Source organism: Amblyomma mixtum, chromosome 1, assembly GCF_055824585.1.
Source record: "Amblyomma mixtum isolate Tamu chromosome 1, ASM5582458v1, whole genome shotgun sequence".
NCBI lineage: Eukaryota > Metazoa > Arthropoda > Arachnida > Ixodida > Ixodidae > Amblyomma > Amblyomma mixtum.
The window spans coordinates 69,441,477-69,468,283 of NC_143012.1; the positions used below are offsets into that span (position 1 = coordinate 69,441,477).

General features: G+C 47.4%; 3 protein-coding genes across 3 annotated transcripts in view; 1 reads left to right on the forward strand and 2 right to left on the reverse strand.

Moving 5' to 3' along the window:
- LOC149366670 (flap endonuclease GEN homolog 1-like) overlaps window positions 1-26,807 on the reverse strand; it is a 517,650-nt gene that overhangs the window by 45,048 nt on the left and 445,795 nt on the right. The window lies entirely within an intron of this gene.
- The window catches only part of LOC149366671 (flap endonuclease GEN homolog 1-like), a 170,030-nt gene that overhangs the window by 26,629 nt on the left and 116,594 nt on the right, over window positions 1-26,807 (reverse strand). The window lies entirely within an intron of this gene.
- Window positions 14,222-15,337, forward strand: LOC149366673 (iripin-8-like). Its single transcript, XM_089563182.1, has one exon. It carries the CDS (start codon window positions 14,222-14,224, stop codon window positions 15,335-15,337), a length of 1,116 nt encoding a protein of 371 aa, XP_089419308.1.

Below are 26,807 nucleotides of genomic sequence, written 5' to 3' on the forward strand. Positions count from 1 at the left end.
GATTAGGAAGTTTGCGGGGATACAGGGGCCGCAACTGGCAAAGGACAGGGTTAATTGGAGAGACATGGGAGAGGCCTTTGCCCTGCAGTCTATGTAGTTAGGCTGATGATGATGATTATGTGTGACAGCGATAGCTGTACTGGGGACTCTTTGAGGGAATAGAAGGAGAGACCATCGCTGTCAGATACGCAAACCAGAAACCAGATGGTCTTGGTCGGTGAAGGCCAAATGTCGGTTTTAATAGAGAGCTATCGCCAGGCTTTCCCTCATGATTTCTACAGCCGAACACTAATTGACAAGTGAAGGATCTGTCTCGTGAATCTCATCGACACCACGTCGATGGCGCCAATTGTCCCGCATTTCCCAGTGCCGCTGTTCGGGTAAAGGGAACGGATCGAGCGACTAATGCCATTTCGGGAAATAAATGCTTCTTAACCTTGCAGTGCGTCCTGCATCATCACGCCCTGACACAGTGGAGCCACAGGAAATGTTTGGGGTTGTCTATCCGGAGCTGGTCAAGAGTTTCCGCAATGGCAGCAGTTCAAGGGGAGCGAGAAAGAGACAGCCAATAAATAAAATTGCGAATAAAATTGCAAAGGCCGGTGGTAAGTTGTGAAGGCACTTTTTCGCCACTTCCATAACTGAATATACTGCATCCTGGTCGACAAAGTGTCATTCCATAATGTGAAAAAATCGAGCTGGCAGGCCAGTTTTGAAGCACCCCTTTGACACACAGTACTGCGCGTGACTTGTTTGAGTATATTTTAAGTTTTAACAGCCACACCTGATGTTTCTGTAGATTAATACAGCTTTTGCCAAGACTCCTTAGGCCGCACTGCTTCTTATTCAGCCATGAAGATAATGATCGATTGCATCCCTAAAATTACTACTCTCTAAGGAGAAAAAACTGTAGTCCTTCCCATTCTAGATATTGTGGTGTTCAGAGCAGCTGCGAGTTCATTACCGCACACTGGAAAGAAAAACTGGTATGTGTGGCCTAAGACTTCTTCTCAGGTCTGCCTTATGCTTAACCCATAGCAGAACGAAGGATAAAATAGGGAGTTCAATGACTGCAAACAAAATTCAAAACAGCGGTTGTTTTGTGCCCATCGTGTTGCTCTCTATTTTAAGCTTCCCTGTGATATTGATGGGCTATTCCAACTAGCCAAATTCGGCACCATAGTACCTTATACTACTGTGAATGTTGCATCCAGTTACAGGAGGGCAGACTGTGCACTTTTAAGAGCGTATAGGTATATAAATGGCGATTCGGCTACTCCTCTGGATGGAGTGGAGCTTAAATCTACCATAAGGGCAAAAGTAACAGACCCCAACACGAAGTTCCGGGCAGTGCTAATCTGGGGAGGGACGCCATCTGACAAAGCACTTCTGATGTCGAAACGGGCCCACTGCGCCGGTCTCAACTTCAGAAGTGTTTTGTTCGGTGGTGCCCCCACGCAAAGCGGCACGGGCAGGAACTAGGAGGAGGGGGTTCTGTTACTTTTGCCCCCATGGTGCATCTCTACAACTACTCTTACAACTACTATCGAAAAGGTGAAACAGCTTATTTGCTGCGCTCAAATTTCGCATTAGGAAGTAACGTAATCGTCGGTAATTTTTTTGATAGTGCCACATTTATTTGGTGTCATCTTTGCTTGTCTTTCCTTCAACGAAAGTATTTTAAAATATGCTTTGTAATTAGAGTTGGTAATTTTCATATGTATTCTAGTGAACTTTATGGTGTTTGTATTGCCTTAAAGGGCCTGCGAAACACTGCTTGGGGGGATAACGGCTATGCTTCAGGTCGATTCTTTATGTCACACAGATGGTGACTTAAAAAGAATTACAGGAATCGATGCACAGGAACGGGAGTTATTCAATGAAGAAATTTCAAAATACAAACAAACAAAGCGCTGCCCTCAACTCGATTTTGGCGGGGCTTCCCTCTCCTATTTCGCTCTCCCAGTGACGGCACCTGGCGCAACCAATCAAAACAGCCAGCCAGAGCACGTCACGGAAGTTTGCACTCCATGGTTGCCTGCTCTCTGTAACTCGTTCTTGCTGAGACTGGCAGCGTCGTTTCCACGCCAGAGCCCCTGGTGGTGTATTTTTATTTTACTTGCTTTGCAGGGCTTTTATCTAAGACAAACAAGTTGTTTTTGTTGATCTAATATAAAACACCGACAGGTGACAAAATGTGTCTCTATTTATTCACACAATTTGCAGTATATTTACGGTTTGTTCAATGATCAAGCTCGCGCCAGGTGATGTCATATCCGCTGCTAAAACCCGCCACTGTGTGGGGACACCATCAGAGCCATGAATTTGTTTTTGGGAGGACATTAAAATATTAAAAAACGGAATATATGCGGTATTACCGACGCTAATAGCACCATTGTAACCCACTGTATGCGATCAACAGGCAAAACAGTCAACTAAGATAGTGTTTCTGGGCCCCTTTAAGTATTGTATATATCTGTTGTATATTTATTGTGTAACGTGTATAACGATTACTGCAGTCTGATACTTGAATTTCAATAAAGAAGGTTTGGGTACAATCAAGCGTCTCCTCACAGGATTAGATTTAGTGATCCAAACAAATCCTAGCTTTTTCAGAAAACAGAATGCAGACAGGGTTGCCAGATCGCTCCGACCTCAGATAGCCAAATTGGCCTCCATAGTAGCCCAAACGTAGCCAAAAGCGAAATTTTTGCGTAGCCCAAAAGTAGCCAAAAATATTTGTGTTTGTGATGACATTTCTTAAGCTGACTGAAATAATTTTCGGCAAGAATATTTACATATTAGATTTCTTTCCCGCACATGTCTGAGGTGGTGCGCACGGCATGTTCTTTCCGTTGTTACGTTATGGTGGCTACCATAGTTACGTTTCGCCGCCGTGAAGTGCGCTAACCCGTACGGCTAACCAGGAGCGCCAACCAGGTTCTGAAGATATGGCCGCAGTTCCACTTTGCAGGCGCGGCCGTAGGCCATATCACCTGAGGCGGATGACGACAGCGTCTGCACGCGGAAAAGAACGGCGGCGCTATATAACGGAATCGCAGCTCTAGTTTAGGAATATTTCACCTTTTAAATGTTCGCGCGCACATTAGGCACATCGACAGTGAAAATGCCTTGCTGTATACTTACGCAGCCTCACATTTCAATTTTATGCATTAAGAGAAAGGTTCTCACGGAGAGCGTCACGTCAAAGCGTCTAGCATGCGCCTTCTTAAAACTACATTCGACGATATGCATGAGCTCAGAATAAATCAAGGATATATGCCATTAGACGATAATCTATGTCGATTTTATGTTCAGTCTAAGAGCACGTTCGCAATAATGATAAAAACATATTAGCCTTGAATTCCGACTCCTTTTCCATTCCTTCTTGTAGTTCCGGATCTACATTGCCCACTTGGCCATTGTGAAGGTTCTCGTAGCGACGGATCTAATGCCATGTCATGCCCCTAACTTCCGCCGCCTTCATTAGTTACAGTGGGTTCCGCGCCGCGCCGAAGGATGGCGCCATGGCTCCGTGTGAGTGCACGCGGATTATGCAACAGACACGGCGCTCTCGCGTAGCTCGCAATGGTTCTCGAGGGCTGCACGTGTGCCGCTTGAGGCTGCAGAAAACAGCGTAGGCTCTTGCGAGTGGCGCGCTCGCTGTGTCCACCACGGGAATAGGAAGAAAGAGAAAAAGACCTTATTAATGCGCAAGCATTACTTGTCTGATGCATATCCTGAGCAGAATGTGCCCGCAGAACCAGAATAAAAAATACAAGGAAAGAATATGCCTGGCGGTGGGCTTCCAACCAGCCACCTACCGCAGCCGAAGCGGACGCCCAAACCACTAGGTCACGTCTACGGTTAACGGTTAACATGTGCAGGATCACGAAACCACGCAACAGAAGCGAAACAGTAGCATTCAATGCTTACGCATTCGCACCACGTAGGGAGACACGTTCTCTTAGTGTTTTCCCTCTATTCTGGCGCCAACGTCACCCGCAACACACGGCAACAGTCTATGTTCGGTGGCGCGCGCGCGCGGGTGGCGTTAGTTCGCGGATTAAAGGGATGCTGAAAGGTTTCCAAAAAAAATTGAGTGAAGAGATAAACTTTACAGTTTTCCACCCTCGGAATTCGAATTTCTCATCGAAATTAGGCAAAAGAAAGCGCAAACCTATTTTATTTTGGCGAAAAGTGCCGCAGCAGCCTCGAGCCAGCTCGCGCGCCTCGTTGCCGCCTGTGATTGGCTGGGCGCCTCGTGACGTAAACACTGGCGTTGGCTCGGTGAGCCCGGCTCGGTCGCCGCCGATGTAGTACATGAAGCGCGGCGCGCGGTTTTCCGGTTGTTGGTTTGATGCTTATATCACGATGGAACACATCAAAGATTACCAGGAGGATCTTGGCGTCATCCCCTACATGTACGAACCAATCGCAAAGAGCAAACCGCTCCAAGGAAGCAATGATGCTGGCGCAAGCGGTGCTTTTGGCTTGAACGAAAGCGAAGCGTCAGCATCTCCACGTGTTGGAAATGTCCATTGGTAAGCATACTTTTCTAGCCAAACTTCATTCAGAGATACAATAAATTAATTTTGAAGCGAGCAAATGTAGTATAGCACTGCTCCACGAAATTTTCCTAATGCAATGTAAGCGGGATGCGATCGTCGGCATTGTTGTCTTGCCGCTTGTCGGTGCTGCCGCAAATCTACAGACCATTAACAAGCGCAAGAAGTTATCAGGCTCTTTTTGCACGCAAATTTTATGCTGGCATCGCTTCATGGTCGCTGCGTGCCGGCTCGGTTCATAACACACGCGAAAGACAGAAGTTCGCGGCGCTTTGCGGCAGAACTCGTCGAGGTGACAAACGTGCGCCTTCCGTTCTGCGTGCCAAGATGGGATCTGGCAGTAAATTGAAATCCTTGTTTAGGCGAGTTGCTTCATACTGCAAGCCCTTGTAGGAATATCTCCATCCGTTTGCGGCCGCCTTTATCGCGCTGTTCTCGATGGCCTCGTGCTGCAACCAAGCAGGCCGAATCGCAAGGCTGGCTGTAGCACACGTGGCGCACAATTATATAATATTATTATTAATGTATGAAGCCATGCTGCACTCGGCAATTTTTTACGACTACATGTGTTATTATAAACGCATTCCTGGCATAACACTTTACTGGTATTGGCTGCATTAGAACTTGAACAGACTTGCCAGCCTTGTCATCACTTTTAGAAAAGTTCGATGGCAGGGTCCTCAGCAGCATGTGCCAGTGGCATTCGACTTGTTGCACAGTCCTGATTTGTATTGCTGTTTGGTGTGGATTCTTGACTGCCTGGTGGTGTGCAGCCTCCAGGTGTGATGTCATTTTCCATGCACTCTTCATTTGCACTCTCGTCTGGTGCGCAGTCTTGATCTTGCAGCCGTTCAGCAAGAAACTGAAAGGCATAAGCCACATGATGTTATTGTTCCAAACAGAACAAAAGTGTGCTTCAGTATGAGTAAAATCTTCGGGTTTATTTCATAAACCATTTTGTTGATTGGCGAGCTCCGTGCAAAGTGAGGTCATTTATTATATACCAGGTGTTTCTTTAGAAGGTCCAAAATTTATTTTAAAAAATGGGTAACTAACCTTGTATTAATTTTATCCCTGGGGCTATATTGGGGGATATGGAAGACACCAGTAATAGGCAAAAGGCTTCCATTAGCTCACTAAACTGCATATCTTAATTAAATTTTTATTTTCATATTATGTTGTATTTGCAGATTTGGAGTACCTCCTGCAAATACTATAGCCAAGCAAAAAATATCTCTTTAAAAATTTACACCCTGGCAGGCAACTTCACGCGCTAACACAGCGCCAGCGGGCGCGTCCGACGTAGATCGCTAAAAAAAAAAGTGTGCTCTTTGGGGCCGGACTGCAAGCGCCATGACTGCGCACATTGGGCGCTGACGAGGCTGCTATCAGCCAGGCCCCAGGCGAAACCAAATTCAAAACGAAACGCCGCGCGCCCGTATACCAGAAACGTGCGAACAGTTTTCTCGGCGCTCCGACCACGAAGAAAAATGTGCCGCGTACTACTCCCTATGTTCTCGCCACTGAGGGCTACGCATGAATCCTAGAATATCTGAGCTCCAACATAATTGAGTAAAGAGTCTGCATATAACGTCTTTTCACGTGCTCGCTTACCGAACGAAGTTCTCTGCTCACGCGCGGCGCGCAGTCTCTGGTTGTGAGGCGCACTTCGCGTCGCTCCACCTCTTGCAGTATTAATAGCAGTTTAACGATTTTTACTCAGCCAAAAAATTTAGGGCCGAGTTCTGATATGAGTAATGCTGTACGAGATGCATGATGCATGCCTGCAAGCATAACAGCTAAGCACTTATTTTGTAAGCTGCAGTTTGCTGCCGTCCTGACATTCTCATTCCAGCGCCGTTCATCTCACTACTACCGGAAGTCTTGCATCCACGAAATTACGCGCCATACACTACACAGAACACCGGTTCGCGCAGTCAAATTCTCATAGAGTTAATACACAAATTCTTACCTCGAGCTTCCTCCTTTTCGCGAAAGCTGGCCTCGGTGGCGGTGACGAGCTCCTGTGCGCAAAGACCGGGTTTCAGTCCAGCTGACTTTGTTGACAGGCCCAATGAACGCATTATCGACAGGCTATCATCAGACAGACAGTCTTCATCACGAAAGTGGTCAGAGCATAGCACTGTAGTCTTTGGGGGCTTGAAATCCCTTCGCTTCACAGCAGCGACCCACCTCGCGGAAAGCTTCTTATTTTGCGGGAAATTATGAAAGACTACACCGTCGCGGCCGCTGGTGTTAGTGCAGCCGAAGGCTGCGCAGAACGCCGGCATGATGGTCCACCGCTTCACTCCATACTGCCCACGTTTCTGTACGTCACCACAAACATAAAAAAGCACAAATACAGGAACACACGGCAGATCGAAGCAGCTTACGATGGCACGCACGCAGAAACAAGCACGGTCGCGGAGGCTGCGTGGCGACGGAACACCAATGTTTACGTCACCACCCCACGGTTTCCGGTTTCGGCTCGCATCGTCAGGGTCATCAGCAGCGCTCGGCGGACAGCGGGGGGCGGAGCTACCGCGCAATTTTAAACGGCGATTACGTCGCTCCTAAGTGATTAATCTGCAAAAAAATTTCACCCGCATGATTTTTAAGGTTCCCACATCCATACGTGAGCATCTTAATGAATTCGAAAATCTCTTCAGCTTCCCTTTAAGTGGAATCTATACGCCATCAAGTGTTTCCTGGGGGCAACTGTCACGTAGTCTCCACTATAAAAGAAATCGAAGGGCCATGATCCTTGACCGCCTGACACACAAGTTTTCTGGAACAGAGCGTATTCTAATTGCATTTTGTAGCAGACGCGCTCAATTTCTTTAACTTGCTATAGCCTGAATTTCGATTCCAGCATGCCTTTTATTTCTGTCACTGTATAATTGTAACAGAGCACATTATAACTACTTTAACTTTTTTTTCACGCGCGAAAAAGATATAGCCCAAAAGTAGCCACATAGCCAAAACAAAATTTCTGACGCCAACTCGGACAAAAAGTAGCCCAATTTGGCTATTAATAGCCCAATCTGGCAACCCTGAATGCAGATTAAGTGAATTCGCTCAGTGAACAGATGTGCTGGTGTTTACAACAGCACGCGTCTCCTAAATTTTGTCGCACTCCTTATAGTAATAACACCGGGATTTTTTCTTTAGCTTTACCAAACTGAAAAACAAATCGGGATGTGCTAGCTTCTTTGAGGTCCCACAGTTTCACTTCGTGCTCCGGCGGCCACTAGGAAAGCGAAACACTCGTTTATGGGTTTATGTTTAGATTTATGGGCTTTAATGTCCCAAATCAACTCCGGCTATACAGGACGCGGATAATTTCGACCACCTCGGGTTCTTTAAAGTGCACTGATGTCGCATATTACACGGGCCTCTAACATTCCGCCTCCAGCGAAATGCGATCGGCGCGGCCGGGACAATTTATTTGTTCGCTCTTTTTTCTAAGTATTGGTTTCGTAGAATGAAGGTGTGAATGAAAGATAAAAATAGGTGCCGTAGTGTAGAGCTCAGAAATAATTTCGACCACCTGGGGATCTTTAACGCGCTCTGACATAGCACAACACACGGGCGCCTTTTTGCATTTTCCCTCCATCAAAACACGGTCGCCGTGTGGCTGGGTTTGAATCCGGGTACTCGGCTCAGCAGCCGAGCATTTAACCACTGAGCCGGGACTTTAATTCTCCTTTTCAAATTTTCCCCACGAGGGCAGTAGTAAAAGTTCATCGTGTGATCAAATTAATTTTAATAACTTTTAATATTACCCTCTCGGGCACTAATTAACGAGTGTCTCTATTTCCTAGTCGCTGCCGGAGCACCCATCTCAGCTTCAGGAAGCTAGCTCAGCCTGCTTTTCCTTGATGCGCTAGCATTAAAACAGCGCTGCGAAGGAAAACCCGTCTGTCGGCTTGTGTACGGCGTCACTGAAAGAGGAGAGGAGGCGGCGCGCTGCACTGCAGCCCCGCAAGTTGTCGGTCGGCCCACGTGGCTCTTCCGTGGCGTTCGGCGCTCGGCCACATACGCACACGTGTCGGGCGTTCTAAAAGTCGCCTGGTGTTTTTTTTCGCTGTAAACCTAATGCTACTGCGTTACTTCTGCATGAATCCCATTGATCGCCTTCGCTCTTTTTACTTGTTGGAATTAAAATGAAACATGGCATATATTCTAGTCGTGTAGCGGGGAGCAGGAAAGAGGGGGCAAGTAGAGGGAGAGGGGGCCTACATCCGCATTAGCCCAGGGCCCCCATTTTATGCGAAGCATACTTCTTTAGCTACCACTTCAGCCCTTCACCGTGGTTATGCGCCTCCAAATCACGTGATACATGACGTCACACCACGTGACACGATGACTTCACGACAGTGGAGAAACGGGGGCCCACCTCGCGCCGTCGCTGTGGTTGTGCGCCTCCAAATCACGTGACACGATGATGCCACACCACGTGACACGATGACGTCACGACAGTGGAGAAACGGGGGCCCACCTCGCGCCGTCGATGTGGTTGTGCGCCTCCAAATTACACGACACGATGATGCTTCGCATTCTCCAGGCTTAACCAAGTTAAGCCTCAGCCAACTTTTTCATAATCCGGCGCTGTGCTTGTCGTCTCCTTTTGCTGTACGAGCTCGTTTCGTTGGCCAGGTTCGTAGATAAGGCGATGTAACATTATAATCAGTAGTTCAAGGAAAATTCACGTTCACAACAGTAGACATATTAGTCAGCGTTCCTTCCCTGCCAGGCTTGACGAACGTTGGCTTGACTATCTGGCGGATATTTCTGGGAACGGCGAAGTGGTCACCTCTAAGAAGTCTCGTCTACCGAGAACGGCGGATTCATGCTTTCGCTTTGTGCGATAGATAGGTGCAATACACAGATGTAGAACTAAGGTCCCTAGATCGGTTTTAGTAGATCGGCTGCGGTGTCTTGCACCTGACACCTGAACTTCCTCGTCTCTTGCTGGACTCCAGTGATGACTTGTCCCAGTTCGGCGGCGAGGTGCTATTTCCCGGGTGTCCCAGCTAAATGTAACCAACCTTTTAAAAAAGACGAAGTGTCCTAGTCCAGGGAAACCAACTAAAGGTTGTTCAGAGTCGCATGGCCTAGTCTCGAGTAGTTTTTTCATTCATCAAAGTAAATTAGTTAAGCTTATTTAGCTAACTTTTTAATTATAGACTTTAGAAAAAAAGTGTCAATGGAAATGTTTTCGCCTCGAAAAACCGGCAGTAGTGCCCTTTCCATCACGGTACGATTTGCGTAGCTTCATTTATCGGCCTTAAAAGAAAGTTAACACGTGACCAGTTGTTCGCTCGCGTCTCTGCCCCAATGTGCACCCAAAGTCTCATCGAGGTGAGGACTTCAGGAAAACAGAATTTTGTTCTCTAAGGTGCATCTTGGGACGTTGAAGTGGCACGGTTGTCATGTGGAAGCTTTTTTTTATTGTCTGAACTACGGTTAACGGCCGGTAAAAAAACTATTTTACGCAAATAGTACTTTGCTGCAAATGTTTCAGTCAGCTGATTTTCAAAACGATCTGCAACTTTTCCATTGACACTTTGTTCATCAAGTCAAAAATTAAAGTTAGCTTATTATGATTAACTAATTACTTAACTTTGAAAACGAAAAAAAAATGTTCCAGGCTAGGTCACGCGACTCTAAAGAACCCCCAGTTGGTTTCAGACGGCTAGGGCATCCCGTGTTTTTTAAAAGCTTGGCTACATTTAGCTGGAACACCTGGTATATATTCATTTATAACCACCAGGGCTTTACGTGCCGAAAGGTGCGTAGATGTTCAACACACGCATGCCGTTGTTCAAAAACGTGGAAATGAAGCGACCTTCAATATCTCGGTCATGGCGCAGCACCTTCACTCCGTTGTCGCGAAGGAAAACAAGAGCGACCCCCCCCCGTCCCTTGTGCCAAAGCTCCAGTACGATTTCGTACCGAATGACGTGTCGAAGTTCCCCTTCGAATGACGTGTCGACTTCCCCTTGCTTAGCTGCCCTCGAGAGGGCGCGACAGTTCAGCGTGCCTAGTACAAGAAAAAAAGTCGTGGTGGTGGTGGTGGGGGGGGGGGGGATCGGGAGGGTGGTCGGTTAGTCAGACTATGGAAGGGTTCTCCTCCAATTCCACCACAGGCGAGGTGAGAGGGTAGTCTGGAGATGAGTCATAACTATTGTCTGAAACAAACTCAGTCACATGCCTTGCCCCCACAGAACTCGCAGAGGGATGGCATGCCTTAGGGTAGTCTGGAGATGAGTCATAACTATTGTCTGAAACAAACTCAGTCACATGCCTTGCCCCCACAGAACTCGCAGAGGGATGGCATGCCTTTCTCCTCGTCCCTGTCAGACTCGTTTTCGCTGGAACTAGCTAGGCGTGGAGGGTCATTAAGACAGGCGCGCTTTGTTAGGGGCCCTCCTTCTGAAGAACTTGAGCTTGCTTCTGGGAAGTTGTTCTTTGCCTGCTTCTTGGTCTTCTTCCTGGGGCTTCGCTTCCTCTTCGGGTGGGTTCACTTGGTGTATGTTTCTTTGTCCTCGTTGGCCTGGTCCCAGGTGGCCGGAACCACGTCCACTTCCCTCCCGTGAAATCCTGAACACCACGTGAACGGCGACCACGTGAACGGCGCGTGCCGTTCACGTGGTCGCCTTCTCTTTTTGCTCGACACGACGCATCAAACTAAAAATGAACCATTTGGTACGAGGAAGTTTAGTAAATTAAATTCCACTTTGTGCAACTAATGTGGTGTTGGTTATTAAGCATAAATTAAAAATTATACTGTAAATCATGTTGCTAGTGTCTTCACGCAGACTGTGTTTCGCAAAATTTGGTGTTATTTAATCATTTTTGTTTTTGTTCTGTGATGGCCATATAAACTTATCATGCATCTCTTTGCGGGCTTCGCGCTTCGTGAGGCCATCGTGCAAGAGCAGGACGAGTAATTTGTTCGAATGCAGCCCAACAGTCCCCTCGCAAGTGGAGTGCAACGATTACTTCAGATATGACTGATCAGTTCACTGGAGGATAGCTCCGTTGAGCACTTTATGGATGCGTTAGCCGTGCCACAGCAGCTTTTCGAGCTACGTTGTCCAACCTGATTGGCACGCACCAAGCTTGAAAATAAATTATTCTCTCACAGCCTCTTCCACCATGCTCTTGGGCCCCCTTTCTTTACTCGCCAGGGTGGCTAGTGGTAGCGCAAGCCATCCTGTGTGCGCTAGAAGCGTAATTCTTGTAACTCAAAGCAATAAACGGGTCTTTTTTCTAGGAATTCTCTGGCACCCTGATTTATGAATATTTGTTAGGTAGAATGGGTATTATAACTAAAAGGTAGGCAAGGATATACAGCGCATCAGGAGAGGAAACCAATCCGGTAAAAAGTCCAATTCTTTGTAAATGTCCGTTACCTCCAGCAACATTTGGCTAAAATTAATTCAGGGCGAAACGACAGGTTCAACGTTGCGGTCTTGAAGGCGCGTTTCCCAAAGGCTATGAAGCCGATGAATCTCAACCCCTCAACGCTTAGGAACGCCGCAATGCTACCATTCGAAGGCAACACGCGGAAGAATCGCTAGAAGGACGCGCATACCATTCCTTACGCAATTTACCCAGTTTAACCAGAGCTAAACAATTGGCAATTTTTTTTTTGCATTCCTTCCACGAAAACCAGACACTGCGGCCAGGATTCGATCCCACGACCTTGTGACCAGCAGACGAATGCCATAACTACGTAGACAGCAACCGCGGCTGGTCGGTCAGCTAGAACCACAAGCGGTAGACGGTATAGGATACTAATTTACAGAATGTAAGTGAATGCATTCCGGGGATTAGTGGGGCAGATGGATGGATCACACACACGTGACTGTGGGCAAATTAGAAAGCTGTCACCTCCCCACCAGCCTGTCCTTCATGTCAAAGCTAGGGATAAGCAGAATTCGAAATGTGTACTTGACGCATGAGGCGTAGCCAAGCTCGAAAATGCATAGTATAATCTGCAAATCATTATCTGTATTACTTCGCTGGAATAAAATAGCTCAACGTTCAGTGATTGCTCCCTGAAGATAATCATGAATCTTTTTAAATAATATTTTTGGAGATAATCTTGCACTCAAGCCGGATAGAAATGTACTGTCTCTTCGCCAAATGGGAGGCGATGACCAAAGCGGCAAAATAGGGCGACGCGCTCTCCATGCCCAATTTTCATGACACCACGGTTAATCCTAGTTTAAGCTGTGGTTAACCTTGGCCCCCCTACCCCGATTTCACACTAGCAGATCCAACGGAATCTGTCTAGGGAGGGAATCGGTACACCCCATAGGCCGGGAGGGGGCCCCTTTGAGGGGCATTTAACGCTTCGTTCTTGAGTGAGACGTCACGTGAAAACTATTTGTGGACTGTGCAAAAATTTCTTGTTCAATATCCGCCAATATGGCCTGAAATTCCCAAAATAATTCGATGCACCTGGTGCAGGCGCAATCTGAAAAAAATTCCAACCAAAGTTGCCTCGGTGAACCGGGTGAGGAGTGTATACCGCGAATTGTATTAGTAATATTTTTTTCTTTACGCACAACCACGTATTTCTTCGCCTAGCATTTTATAAACAGGGATCCACAACAAAGAGAAGCCGATAAGAGGGCACTTTTGTCGACAAAAAATATGTCCGCCAGCCGACGTTTCGACCAGAGGCGCCCTGTCTTCATCCGTTTGCCGAAAAGTTGGCTGGAAGGCTGAGCCTACCCCCTTCGACCCTTGTTCCTTTTTCTTTCTATAAATAGAAACAATTACTCCTCTCTGTAGTTACATTTTCGTGCAATGCCTGTAAAGGCCTGGGGGTTCGTAAATCAATATACATAGCACCTCGCCGCCGAATTGGGTCAAGTCATCACTGGAGACCAGCAAGAGACGAGGTAGTCCAAGTGTCAGGTGCAAGACACCGCAGCCCATCTACTAAAGCCGATTTAGGGACCTTAGTTCTACATCTGTGTATTGCACCTATCTATCGCACAAAGCGAAAGCATGAATCCGGTTCTCGGTAGACGAGACTTCTTAGAGGTGACCACTTCGCCGTTCCCAGAAATATCCGCCAGATAGTCAAGCCAACGTTCGTGAAGCCTGGCAGGAAAGGAACGCTGACTAATATGCCTACCCAGAGTAACATCTGCTGACATCTGTCCATCTGCCTCAAAGACAGACTCCTTTGTGCCCTTGGTGAGGTCACCAAATAATCTATGGCTGCGTCTCTCGAGAGTTGGCAGCAGAGCATTCTTTCCCACACTGGAATTTCCCGAAAAAAGGCACAGCTGGGTCTTTCCGCGGCTTTGTGCGCGTCCCAGTCGGGAGGGGGCGATCCATTGTCTGGACTGAAGTGTACCGCGCCCTTCTTGCTCTTCCTGCTAGGATGAATCATGCGCCTGGCTTGACGCTCGTGCTTCAAAGCTAAGCCAATCAGAACAGCGTTTTTTCACGAGAGAGAAAATTCTTCAGGCGCCATTCGCTGTGCCTGGCCGGGGTAAAAATCGAAACTCCCATTGGCCACCGCAGAGGAAGGGGGAAAAAGCAAAAAAAAAAAAACACCACTGCCAGTCGGTATAAAAAGAGGCGCCTTACATGCGACCTCCAGACCTCGGAAAACATCCACCATGTTGTTTGACGGTGCGCCGCTCGTGAAAGCTCACAACCACTTCGCTGTGAACCTCCTCAAGCGCTTGGCGACGGAGGATCCTTCTTCCAACGTGTTCTTCTCGCCGACTTACATCGCCGCCGTTTTCGCCATGGCCTACGCCGGCGCCGCGGAGAGCTCGGAAGACCAGCTGTCATCGGTGCTGGGTCACACCGAGGTCGGCCTCACGGACAAGCCCTGGCTCCTCCAGGCGTACAGGCTCCTCCTCGAGCGCACGTACTCGAACGTGACGCTGGAAGTGGACAACATAGTCCTGGTGCAGGACAGCTTCGAAATGTCCGAAAGCTACATGCAGCAGCTGCACGATGTGTTTGGCGCAGAACTCATGTCCGTGGACTTCGCCAGCTTCGGAGTCGACCCCGCGGAGGTCAATGCTTTGGAGCGAGAAAACATCGACAGCATCCTGCCCGAAGATGAGCCGCTGGGCATGGTTCTCTTCCTGTCCAACACCGTCCACTTCAAGGCTACCTGGCTGACCATGTTCGACCCGTGGGACTCAGGGAACAAGTCCTTTTTCAACCTGGGTACCACCGAGGTCAGTAAGCCGATGATGCAACTCACCAGCCACTTCCCCTACACTCGACTCGACGAGCTCGGCGCGGCCGCCGTGGAGATCCCGTGCACGGGAAACAGGTTCGCCATGGTGGTGCTGCTTCCGGACTCCGCGACGGAGCTCGCAGAGCTCAGGGACGACCTGTCGCTTGCGGTTCTCGAAGACCTCGGCAGGAGTCTCAGCCCGTGTCTGGTAGCGCTCAGCCTGCCCAAGTTCAACGTGAGCGTCAGCTACGACCTGGTGCCCACCATGCGAGCCCTGGGGCTCAACGTCGTCTTCGGAGAGTGGGCCGACTTCAGCGGAATCAGCGCGACCACGCCGACCTACATCTCGGCCGCCTTCCACAAAGCGTCTTTTGAGGTCAGTGAAGAAGGAACCGTCGAGCCCGCAGTGACCACCAGTTCGGCGGATGGACCTCCACCGGATATCACCCCGTTCACCGTGGATCGCCCGTTCATCTACTACATCAGGGATCGAAAAAGCAACCGCATTTTTTTCATGGGTGAGATCCACAGTCTTTGAGATGGGAGTCATCGTCCTCTGCACGAGAAGAATTTCAACTGAAGGAGCGGTTCCACGGCAGGCTAGCGTCTGAAAAGTCGGGTTGAAATAAACTACTCATACTTTCACTGCATTTCTCAGACATCGTTTTTATTCCCGGTCTGAACTTCCTCATCCTTATTAGTGGCTTAGAGGAGTATGCCAACGGCCCTTGACATGAGCGTCCAGAAGGGGGGGGGGGGGGGGGGCAAGTGGGGCGACTGCCCCCCCCCCCCCTAATGGAATTACGGTTATTTATGCACTAGTCGAAAACAACTACACAGCTTGATTAGCACTCTTAGGTGATATTAAGTTATCGGACTTTGCTTATTGAGTTCAATTCTTTGTTGATTAATAAATTCTGTTTGTTCTCCAAGCCTAGCCCTAATTTTTGTTTCATGTGTGCAATTTATACTACAAATAGTTCCTTTTTGGTGCTAACCTACCGCCTCCCCTATACCCGGCCATCGGGTGCACCTCCCTGGAAAAAGTTCTGCGGGCGCCCTTGAGCCTATTCGTAAGGCCCATTAATATCCTCACACAAAGGCCTTACTTCTTAGATTGAATGTCCCGCAAAAACGTAGCAGCTAGTGAGAAGCACAGATGGTTTAAGGGAAGTAAGGAACAATGGGGATTTAACATAAGGGGTCACTGAATTGTGTAACAAAGGAGAAAGCGGATCATTTTGATGTACATGACCGCTTCCTCTGAACATCCCCCGTCTGGTGCTGTGACAAACTTAATGGCTGTCATCTGTAATGCTTACATCTATTCTCAAAACCAGACCAATAAAAAGTATAGGCTTCCCAAGAACTCATTCTTTGGGTAATTTTTCACTTAATTGGGACCTTTCCTTGTAAGTGAGCTAGTATATATATGGGCGCGCAGGGTGTCATGACATTCGAAATACCTGTAGACTGCGACCGGCGACACGCCGCGCGATGAAATGAGGGCCGCCGAACCACTGTCGCTCATTGCGTCGCCCGGTTTCTGGGTTTGCAGAAAATATCGCCCGGAAGTGCCGCGCGAGACTAGCCAATGACGGTAGGTCTTGCGGGTGCGCAACTTCCGAGCCGTTTTTTTTTTTCACCGGAGACGCAGCCGACGTAGCCCTCACCACGGCCGGTGCTCCACCCGTGACGTCACGAAAAGAGGCCCACAGTCGCCGCCACTTACGGCGGAGCTTAAGGAATCGCGACCGGAATCAACTAGCAGAAATAAGCTTACATTTATCAGTCCACATTTTTTTCTTTAGTTAAAATACTGGAATGAATAGCAGACAATTTACGCGGAATTTATTTTGAGGCACTAGCCGCAAACCATCTGTGCAAAGATTGTTTAAGCACTGATGTCAGCACCTCTATCGCATTGCGCCTTCTCGACTTTCTCAGTAGATGTTTTTCTTCATGCATTACTTGAAATAAATTTGCCAATATTTTAAAACTTTTCCTTTTTTTCACCTGGTTTTATGAAGCGCATAGCGAAAATGAAGAATCAAAAACTCTCGAATAGCTTTCACAACTGCGTATGTGTATTTTTATTGGAGATACATGTATTTGTTCTAGGGTCATATTTTACATGAATACGATCGCTTTCGATACAGGTACATACATTGCCACAGTTTAAGTATTTACAACATAACAAGTGGGTTTAGAAGTTGACATATAAAACACTCATGTTGCTATTTACAACGGAACCGCTGCCTTATTCCGCAGAGTCTCAGCTTTTCTCTTTTTCGCCTTGGCGTTGGCATCCAATATTTTGTCGTTCATCTTGCAGCAGTAGTTCTTGAGGAAAATGTTCGTGCTACACCACAAGAGGTGTTTTAGAACAACTTCGCACTTGTGGCCATCCTCGCAGGTGTCAAACTCTGAGGAATCGTCACCGGCGAGAAGTTCAAGCGTGAGGTCCGTGACTAAATGAAAAAGTCCTTGATTGTTGATAGCTGCTTAACAACTACGTAGTTGTGTGCGACAGCGTTGACGGCAAATGTTGCTGGGTAAACAAGCCCGCCCCTGTCAAGTTGCTTCACAAGGTCGTATCGCCCATCCGTGTCGGATATTGATGTCGTCCTTTTTTCCGTGAGCGCATCCCTGCATTTTGTACACTTGAGCTTGTTAAGTGTTGCGTACACTGCATAGCCTGCCACATATACCAGCACCGGGACGATGTCTTTTAGTTCCGACAGTGCATCTTCGGTCACCACTACATTTAGGCTAGGTCGTGGATAGTCTGGTCGCAAGTGAAGCTCATCCCATCGCTCATCCTTACTTATGGCTGGCAAAGTGCTTTGTAGCTGTATCTTCTTTTCACATTCATACACTTGCCTCATCGACACATGATACTGGGATCCAGCTAGCATCCTGTACTTTTCGAAGCGCTCCTCCAGACTATCGGTATGGATCTTTCCTAGAAGGACATATGATAGCTTGAGCTCTTCGAAGCAGTACTTCGTAAACTCCACAAAAGCATATGTTGTGTGGTCGATAGCGGCATGGGTCTCTCTTGTTAGCGTACCGCTGTCCAAACTTTTGCCTTTCCACTCATCCAACCAGGCCAAGAGATTGTGAAGGAAATTAATCTTGATGTCATTTTCCGAATTAAACACTGGTTCTTGCAACTTGTCTCTAAGCCTTTTTCCCTTCCAAGGCGTCCTCACGTTCACAATCTTCCACCATTTCACCACCAACTCAATGAAAGTGGCAGTCCCTTCGAAAAATAAGAGGTTGTGCTTCATCCCAAGGGCTCGCAGGGCCTGAGGAAGGTATTCATTGAAAATTTGCAAAGCCAACTTTACATTTTGTCGTTCGATGTTCGATGGATTGAGAGCTTTTCTTGACAGTCTGTAGCCATAGCTTAACAGCCTCTCGCACTCCAAGTTGTATAGATTCCTGATGGTAGCAAATGACGCAGAGAGCATTCGCTGTCCTTCAGTGTGGTCTTTTTCGAACTCGGGAAAGTAGAAACAATGTTGGTCGTTTTTCTGGTTAAGCCAATTATTGCGTATACACTTTAGTATGTGTACCGGGTCTATTACAAAAAAAGAGGCCTTGCAGGGTCCGATGGATGCGAATAAACAATTTGTTTAGAAGGAGGTGACGAGAAGTGAGACATAGCCTTTGTGTTGATGGCATTGTTGTCACTTACAACACACACTACCCTGTAGCCAATTTCTTCCAGGCCACATATTACTTTCCACAGCAACTTGTGCAGATACTCTGAATCAGCTTTTTGGACAGGGACGATGTGAGCGGCTTCCTCAAATTGGCACAAGAGGCTCTGCACCATAAAGACAAGTGCGTTGGTTGCTGCACCCGAGCTGTTCAGAGCAGCACCTGTAATATTGCCTCCTTTATAATCGAAATAAGGCTTGATGTGACTTTCGTCCACCATCAGTGTCACAAAACGTTGGCGAACATTCAAGTCGGTGATTCTTCCGGCCATGTAGCGGAGGAACGATTCACTCTGATGTTCGACTTGAGGATTCATGCCATACGGTGAGCATATTGATCGAATGGTCACTGGGTGCGGCAGAGTCATGATTCCCGATCCGCGGATATATATTGGTATGCGTGAGGCGATACAGTGAAAAGTAGGCAGCAAAATATCATGAAGTCGGCTTAGTAGCGTCTCCGAACTTTTTTCATTGAGAGTAGCTTCAATTGCTCGCTAAGAAATTGTATGATGTTGGTGCTCTCATCTGTGGGCGAAAAAGATAACTTTTCCAGCAGGAGAAGAATCTGCTTGCAGATGTCGTCGTTTAGCAGATTCAGGACTTTGACTGAGGTCGCCACTGCTTTTTTCAATGACCTCAAGTAGCTCCACCATTGCTTTCTTGCTGTTTGCTACTGTTGGGATTGAGAAATTGGTGCCTAGTTTTGTTATTGGCATTTTTACGAAGTGAACTGTCACGCTAAGGTCGGCTTTTACTGCAACTGAATATTTGATGCATGGAGCTTCGTCTCCAGTGATGTGCACTAAAATATGGCGTTCACTTCCTTCAATAGCATGCCAGAATGCAGACTTTTTGCTTCCTATATATTCCGTCCAGTCTTTTAGGTTCAGAATCCTATCTGCTTCTTGCTCTTCGCGGAGCACTTCAGCTGACTCTTCAAGCGCTTTCCTCAAAGCAGCAGCCTCAAGACGCATACGCTTCGAGTCTGGGTCATCCCTTGAGGTGCTTGGCTTAGAAGTGTAAGACGGGCATCCCGGAAACTTTGAAGGGATTGCACCTGGGCGCAGGCGCAGATGCGAAAGGGGTGAAGTGGTGGTGCGCCCTGTAACCTCGTCGATGTGGGAGGCCTCTCGCACGATGTCAGCCTTAATAAAGTGAAGCTCGCAAACCGAGAAGGAGGTTAAATTTTTGTTTAAATAGCAGTTGTAGCTTGGCAACAGTTTTCTTGAAAGTCTGCATTCGCTACCCACAATGCTAACCAGCTGCTAGTTTAAATACACTTTTTTTTTACAATGCATGAGCATAAGTTTTTCGTAGTTTGCAAAAGTAACTATTCTATAAGGAAGTTTCGAACATCTTACCCTGGACTGCGGTGATACAACTAAGTTCTCTCGTGGTATTGCCCTAATCCAGGCGTTCTGTTCTTCTTCATGCCGGGGAAACTTGAAAACGTGGTTTTTGGGACCCGATTTGTAGTTATAATCCGGCAATTGGGCACGCAGCACTTGTTAGGCATATCCTGGCAGAAGCATAATCCACATTCCGTAATCCAGCGATGGCACTAGAAGATCGTCTCGGACACAACCGCACGCGCAGCACGAGGTTAGGGACAGTCAACGTCTAGAAAAAAATGTGCGTTCGGAAGCATGTCGCGACATGCCATGACTTTCCCCCAGGCAGTGAAGGAAGTGTCACGTGTTACCAGAACGGATCGCATTGTCGTCTCCTTCGTCCCCCACTCTGACTTCTCGGTCCAGGCCTCATTTGTGTACCTTCCAGGCCTCATTTTCAACACGAGTGCGCTGGTCGTAGCTTCGAGACGTGCTGCACGGAACTTCTATGTGGGCCTCTTTCGCGTGACGTAGCTCAGGGGGGGAAGTAACAGCCCGCAGGCCTTATGTTGAGACCGGCCGTGCCCTCACCATGGCAGGCGGTTGTGTAGTGGTTTTTTTTTATTTTGCATTGAATATGGAAGGTAAAAGAATTTTTCTACCCCGGCATCTGCTATCGCCGCTGGAAGCACCTGAGCTGGGGCAGCGGAAATGAAGGATAGCAGGCAGTGTGTAGAAGTGAAAGGAAAGGGGTGAGGGGATAGTAGAAAGACAGGCATTGCGAGTTTCCGTCGGCGTACCATGGCGGACAAAGACGTTGGGGAGGCCGGCAGCAGACTGAAAGAGCGCGCGCTCATGGAGGAAGGAAAAAATGCGTGCGCTTTTCTGTCGCGTGACTTTGCGTATTGGACAAAAATAAAATTATTTCCCACATATATTTCTGTCAATGTTTTTTTAAGGCGGAAGCCTTTAATGCCTCATCGTTGTAAGCAGAAGTTGTCGACAGAAAATGTCACGCTTTTCAATTGGTCGAAATGCTCGTGACGTCACAGTGCGCGAATTTCAAATGGGGCCAATTGTACTTTGGCTAGTAACCATGCAACCAATCAAAGGGATCGTATAGTGATGCTCCAACTAAGTGGGACTGCGTTGAGTTAATTGCTTCATTAATCAATTAGCCTAATTAAGATAGAGGAGAATGAAGAGGTCAGAAGAAAGAGAAAAAGAAAAGAAAGACGCGCGTCGCAGCGTCCGCGGAAGGAGACGCTGCGGAAAAAACAGATAAGTACGAAGCCACGTTCGCTCCACCACCACGTACTTCCCCACTCAGTTCGACGTTGCTCGTTTCATATACGTTGTGTCGAACATCCTAGACAGTTCCAACATTTGACAGGTGAACGACAGAACACGATGGATATATATTCAATGATATAAATATGAAATAGCCTAATTAACCTTTCTAGTTAGACCGCATAAATCAATAAAACCGAGAACGAAATTGGTCGAGTTGGGGAATCGAACCAGGGTCTCCGGAGTGCGATACGAGCACGCTAGCCACTCCGTAATGCCAGCTGAATGATTTTGGAATGAACAAAGGCGCATCTAGCTAATACGGCGTCTTCGTTCACTCCTATCTTCCCCCTTTCCCTTACGGCGAGGTGCAGGTGTCCACCCAGATATGCGAGAGAGATACATTTCCTTTCCTCAAAAAATAAATTTACCGTCCTCAAGGCGTACAGCCGAATTGGCGATGGCGTTCTGTGGACTCCCTGGCAGCGTTGCAAGACGCTGTCGCGTTCCACTCTTACAGGCGAAGCTTAACATGTTAACCACACATCAGTAACACACGCAGACAGCCAATAGACGCGTCATTCGCTGGTAGCACTTGAATCATCATTCACAACCACATTCGTGGCAGAATGCTATACTCAGGCTTTCGCCTAGCACCACTTTAGTCGCCAAAGTGACTCCTAATTTTATTGTGTTTTATCTTGTGTGGAGCCTTAGGAACGTTGTTCTACGCGTTAATTAACGCAAAATGACTGAACGCTGAAGTGGCAGCAGTCGAGCAACAGTGAAAACGCGCCGCTCCGACGCCGAGTCGCTTCGTGCGGTTTGCGCCAGCGGTGGGCGACGGCGTCGTCATCGCGCGACGCATCGCGAAGGAATATCGCCTCATGCGGTTACCGCTTAACACATGTACTAAGCTGAACACGCGCACGACACAACGCTCAGTACATCTCCCGGTGGGTTTTCTTCGGGTCCCAGCCTCTCAACAGCGCAGCAAAATAAAGACGCAGACAGAAGAAATTACAAGACGGGACAACGAATATTGAACAATAAACTAGCCGGAACTTCAATACGTTACATAACTGTTCTGCGACTGCTCTCTGCATCCCACAACGGCCTTACATTCATAACTCGCTGACTTCAACGAGAACGGCAGGCAGCAGTCTGGCGACAATGCTTCTGTTGTGGAATATGGCGGACGTAGTGCAACCACCGTGACTGCGGGGCTTTATCGTGAAATTCTGGTCACCGCAACTGCAGCGAAGACGTCACCGGCAGTGATAAATTGCAAGCATAAGATCTTCGCCACACTTCGTAAGGTTCTTCCGGAGATCTTCTTTCGTGCCTGCCATCTGGAGGCCAGGCTTGGTACCGGTAGATTCGTAGCGTCCCAGCACTGATTATTATAGCTGCCCCGTTTTTAAAGGACGAGACTGAGTAGACGCTGTATTCGGTGTTCACATTTCGCAGGGATCGTTAAAAAGGCCTCGCCTTTTGTTACTACCTGGTTGCTCCGACAGCGCCGTGGCTGCCTGGTCGATGTTATGCTGACAGGCCACCTCGTTGCGCTCTTATCGGGTGACAGCGGAACCCGTTTTTGAGGAAAATCGGCTTGTGTGGAATCCCATTATCTCTGATCGGCGGGTATTGGCGATAGCTTTGTTGCATTGTTTTGCGCTGTGGTGCTATGCCAGCTGTCGTGATCGGATGCTGCCGTCAGCTAACTGCTCGCACAATTTGGCGCAACTCCCTTTCTAGACTGGAGTAAATGCTGGTAAATCCTCATTTTTACTCCCTTATTCCCTCATGGGAGTAAAATGGAGGACAGTCCACCTTTTTACTCCTCACTCATGGAGTAAATGTTTTCACAAATGAAGTAAAAAGGGTTGGCCGCCACCATTTTTACTCCTTTTTGGGTATATTTTTGTTTACAGTGCAGTCTAGAAAGGGAGTTGACTGTGCCAAATAATCCACCAGTGCCGAAATGGAGTAAAAAAACACCATTTTGTGCAATCCGCCCCGCCGCCTAGCGTCTCGTCTGCTTTTAGTCAGTTGTCGGATAACGGCGGTGAGTGACGACCGCTTGGTTGCCATCATCGCTGGATCTCTGCTGACTTCTGCTCTTTCACGGGCGCCTGCCACGGTACAAGATATCGACTTGTCGCCGTTTTCCGCTGCAGTACGTTACATAATTCAATTGCTCCTGTGAACCCTCCAGTGCTCTAACGATACCTGACTTTCCTTTGTTTGTGTCGCCACCCCGTTACAGGCCTACTTCTCACAGGCTTTTTACAGTGTGGATCTCGCAATGTATTGCAGCAGATTATGTGTTGCATGTACATGGAACTGTGATAGAACATAGTGTCAACGCTGAGCTCTTGATTGAACTCATGAGGCCACATTTTTGCCGGTGTAATCGTCTCGCATAGGTGTGTTCAAAGCGCACAAAGCCACATCAAGCAACTATACCGACGCATATACGCGCAGCACATAATGCAACGCTAAACAGGCCAAGTGGCGTGAGCTATCGGCAAACCACAGCAAGCAGATAGTGATGAAAAACATGGGCGCAGGCAGCAGTGCACAAGTCCATCGAACAATAATTTTAGGTTATTAAAGCGAAAGCATTACTTGGCTAAGTCGATAGTTTCGTGTCCGCAAAACGTGTCGGCGGCGTTTTCTCAATTCGTGTGAGAGTTAAGCGAAAAAGAATGACTGTGCGTGATCGAGGATGATGTGAGGATGATGCACGTCAAAATGTGGTCGCTGTGGAGTAATTAGTTAATTAATTAGAGCCAAAAATGTCCCAAAGGCGTCAAAATAGTATCGGACGTCGATATAGTGCGAGGACGTGACAACAGTACGAGGCGTCAAAATTGTGGAGGGAAAACACAACCAAGTGACATAGGATGATAAAATAACGTTTTGCACCAAATTTGATTGATCTGGAGTAAATAATTAATCAGAAGACAACAGATCACTTAGATGTCAAAATAGCGCCGGACGTGCATGTAGTGCGAGAACGTGAAAATAGCGATAGACGTTAAAATTGGAAGTAAAAAGAGAGGCAAACAGTCAAAAGTGAAGGAAAGAGAGGCTACGAGTGCGAAGGAGGCATCAATGCTTTCGCTTTCCCCCAATGCGGGTCGCCGCAGTGGTCTGTTAACTAGGGGTGTGCGAATATCAATTTTTTCGAATACGAATCGAATACGAATACTTGGTTCCGAATATCGAATCGAATATCGAATAATCAAGGACATACGCATTTAACCACTACAAAACATTTATCGGAGCACCAAGAACATCGCAGTTCAACTATCAGTGATTAAGTGAGCACAAAAGGTGTGTGTCGAATATCGAATAATCAAGGACATACGCATTTAACCACTACAAAACATTTATATGAGCGCCAAGAACATCACAGTTCAACTATCAGTGATGAAATGAGTACAAAAGGTGTGTGTGGCTGCATAAAAAGTATCAAAGTCTCGAACATTGTTCTTAGAAGAGTGGAAATATCAGAGAAGATGGCTAGTGCACCGCATTGATCAAGGCTAGCTTGCCAAAAGCACAAAAGCGCGTTGCTGGGATGAACATAAAAGGCTGTCGTGAAGGAAAACCGGCTGCTCCACATGGTCAGGCAGAAGTAGTTCCCTTCTAGCTGAAACGACTTCTCCAGCCACAGAAAATGCCCTCTCAATTGGCACTGAACTGGCTCGTATTGCGAAGTATTTCGTGCACAACTCTAACTATACCAGCTTCGCAGGTATAGCCACAAAGAAGCTCTCCAGTGCAGTCATCTACTGCATGGCCCAACGTTACGCTATATAGTTACGCATTGCTCTGGGCGCCGCCATGTTGTTATGCCTCTGTCGATGCTCGCCGGTGCTCGCAATAGAATATTCGGCTAGATACGAATGTTCGCGTCGTGTCGAATATTCGAAACAACACGAATACCTGGATTTCGAATCGAATACGAATACTAAAAATATAATATTCGAATTATATTCGAAAATTCCGAATATTCGCACACCCCTACTGTTAACATTTTTTCACGGCGTTCGCGTCGAAACGGATACACTGTGAACATAGACAGGTCAGCTAGTTAGTGACTCAATGCAGAGTGCATTTTGCCACCGCAGAAATAACCGTGCACTATGTCTAGGGGTAACAAACACGACAGCGCGCATCCCTTCCGTTTCTTCTCGCCTTAGAGCTAGCCGGTTAATTTGCGCGGTGGCAAATTGCACGCATTCCTGCGCAGCATTACGGGTCTTACCTGAAAACGAAGACTCGACGCCTTCCAGTAACCGCCTTCTTCTTTTGTAACGCGCTTCCGGTAAGATAAATGACGCAGCGGCTTCAATCGTTGAAGCCCAACGTGCCGTCAAGACGAAAAGCCAGCACGCTTCCCGGCGCGGTCACTTTTTCACAAAGGGCTGGAAGTTGTACTATGCAAGCGGGTCCAAAAGCTACGATCATCAGTCAACCCGAGCACGAGTTTGAAGCATCGATCTTGGAAACAATGACACACAACCCATGCCTGAACGACCGAGCACACACGACAAAACGGACGGCGTGGTGTGCGTATAGTGCCCGGATTTTTTTTTTTTCGTCTTGTCATGTGACCTGCCAGTCTGCGCGCTTGATTTGAACGGCGTTAGGAAGTCCGCGAGGCGCGGGCGCAAGGTACAGTCTTTGTCAAAAGTTTAGAGCCCATGGGTTTTGCTTCTAAGCCTCGCAGTGGGTCTCCTGAAGCGTTCGTGGCAGCCCTACCCATTGGAGGAGGCAGGACCAGAAATCATCTTACCTTCAGCAAATTTGGAGCGCTGGAGATGCATTACGAACCAGACGCTTGAGAAGCAAACCCCCTGGGCTCCAAACTTTTCACAAAGGCTGTACATGTTACAATAAGCTGAATATTGGTCTCTCAATGGAGGTGTCGAATATTGGTCGCACAAGGCATTTTAACAGCATGTATATTTCTACTCCATGCACCAATCAAAATAATGCCATTTTATTTCGTGAGCTTGCCTCCTTTTTGATGTATTAGTCTTCGGTTACATTTGTGTACATATGTGTGAATGCTGCCTATATGAGAAAATGAACCCACTCCTGTAAAAAATCCCTAATGGGATTGACAGTGTCTCCAAATAAAATAAATACCAGGTGTTTCAGGGAAAACTTCAAAAATTTTCAAGAATAGGTTTTTTTTGGGTACAAATATGACTTTTGCGGCAGTGTCGGTGTACACCGGAAAGCCGGTTAATTGTCTTTATTAAGCTGGTAAACTAAATTATGATGACTAACTTCTTGAGTATCAGAGATAGGCAACTGCATGGTTGCAATTAGAGATTTGTAGTCGGTCGTTAGTAATAGCACAGTTCTAAGAACTATGGTAATTCATATCAGTGTTTAGAATTTGGAAAACGCGATTACACTCGCCGCTGTGGCTCGACAAAATACATGCGCTTTCGAAAGCATGTAGGCAAAGCATTCACTCCAGCGCCACGGGTAATCGCGCTTTCGAAATTCTAAAAACTGATATAGCTATTACTAACGGCCGGCTACAAATCTCTAATTGCAACTATAGGCGTCTAACTCTAGTAGTTAAAAGGTTATTAAAATTTAGTAAACCAGCTTACTACTTAAGACG

Excerpts from the sequence above, each read along its gene's own strand:
- LOC149366673 (XM_089563182.1), top strand. The coding sequence starts at position 14,222 with ATGTTGTTTGACGGTGCGCCGCTCGTGAAAGCTCACAACCACTTCGCT.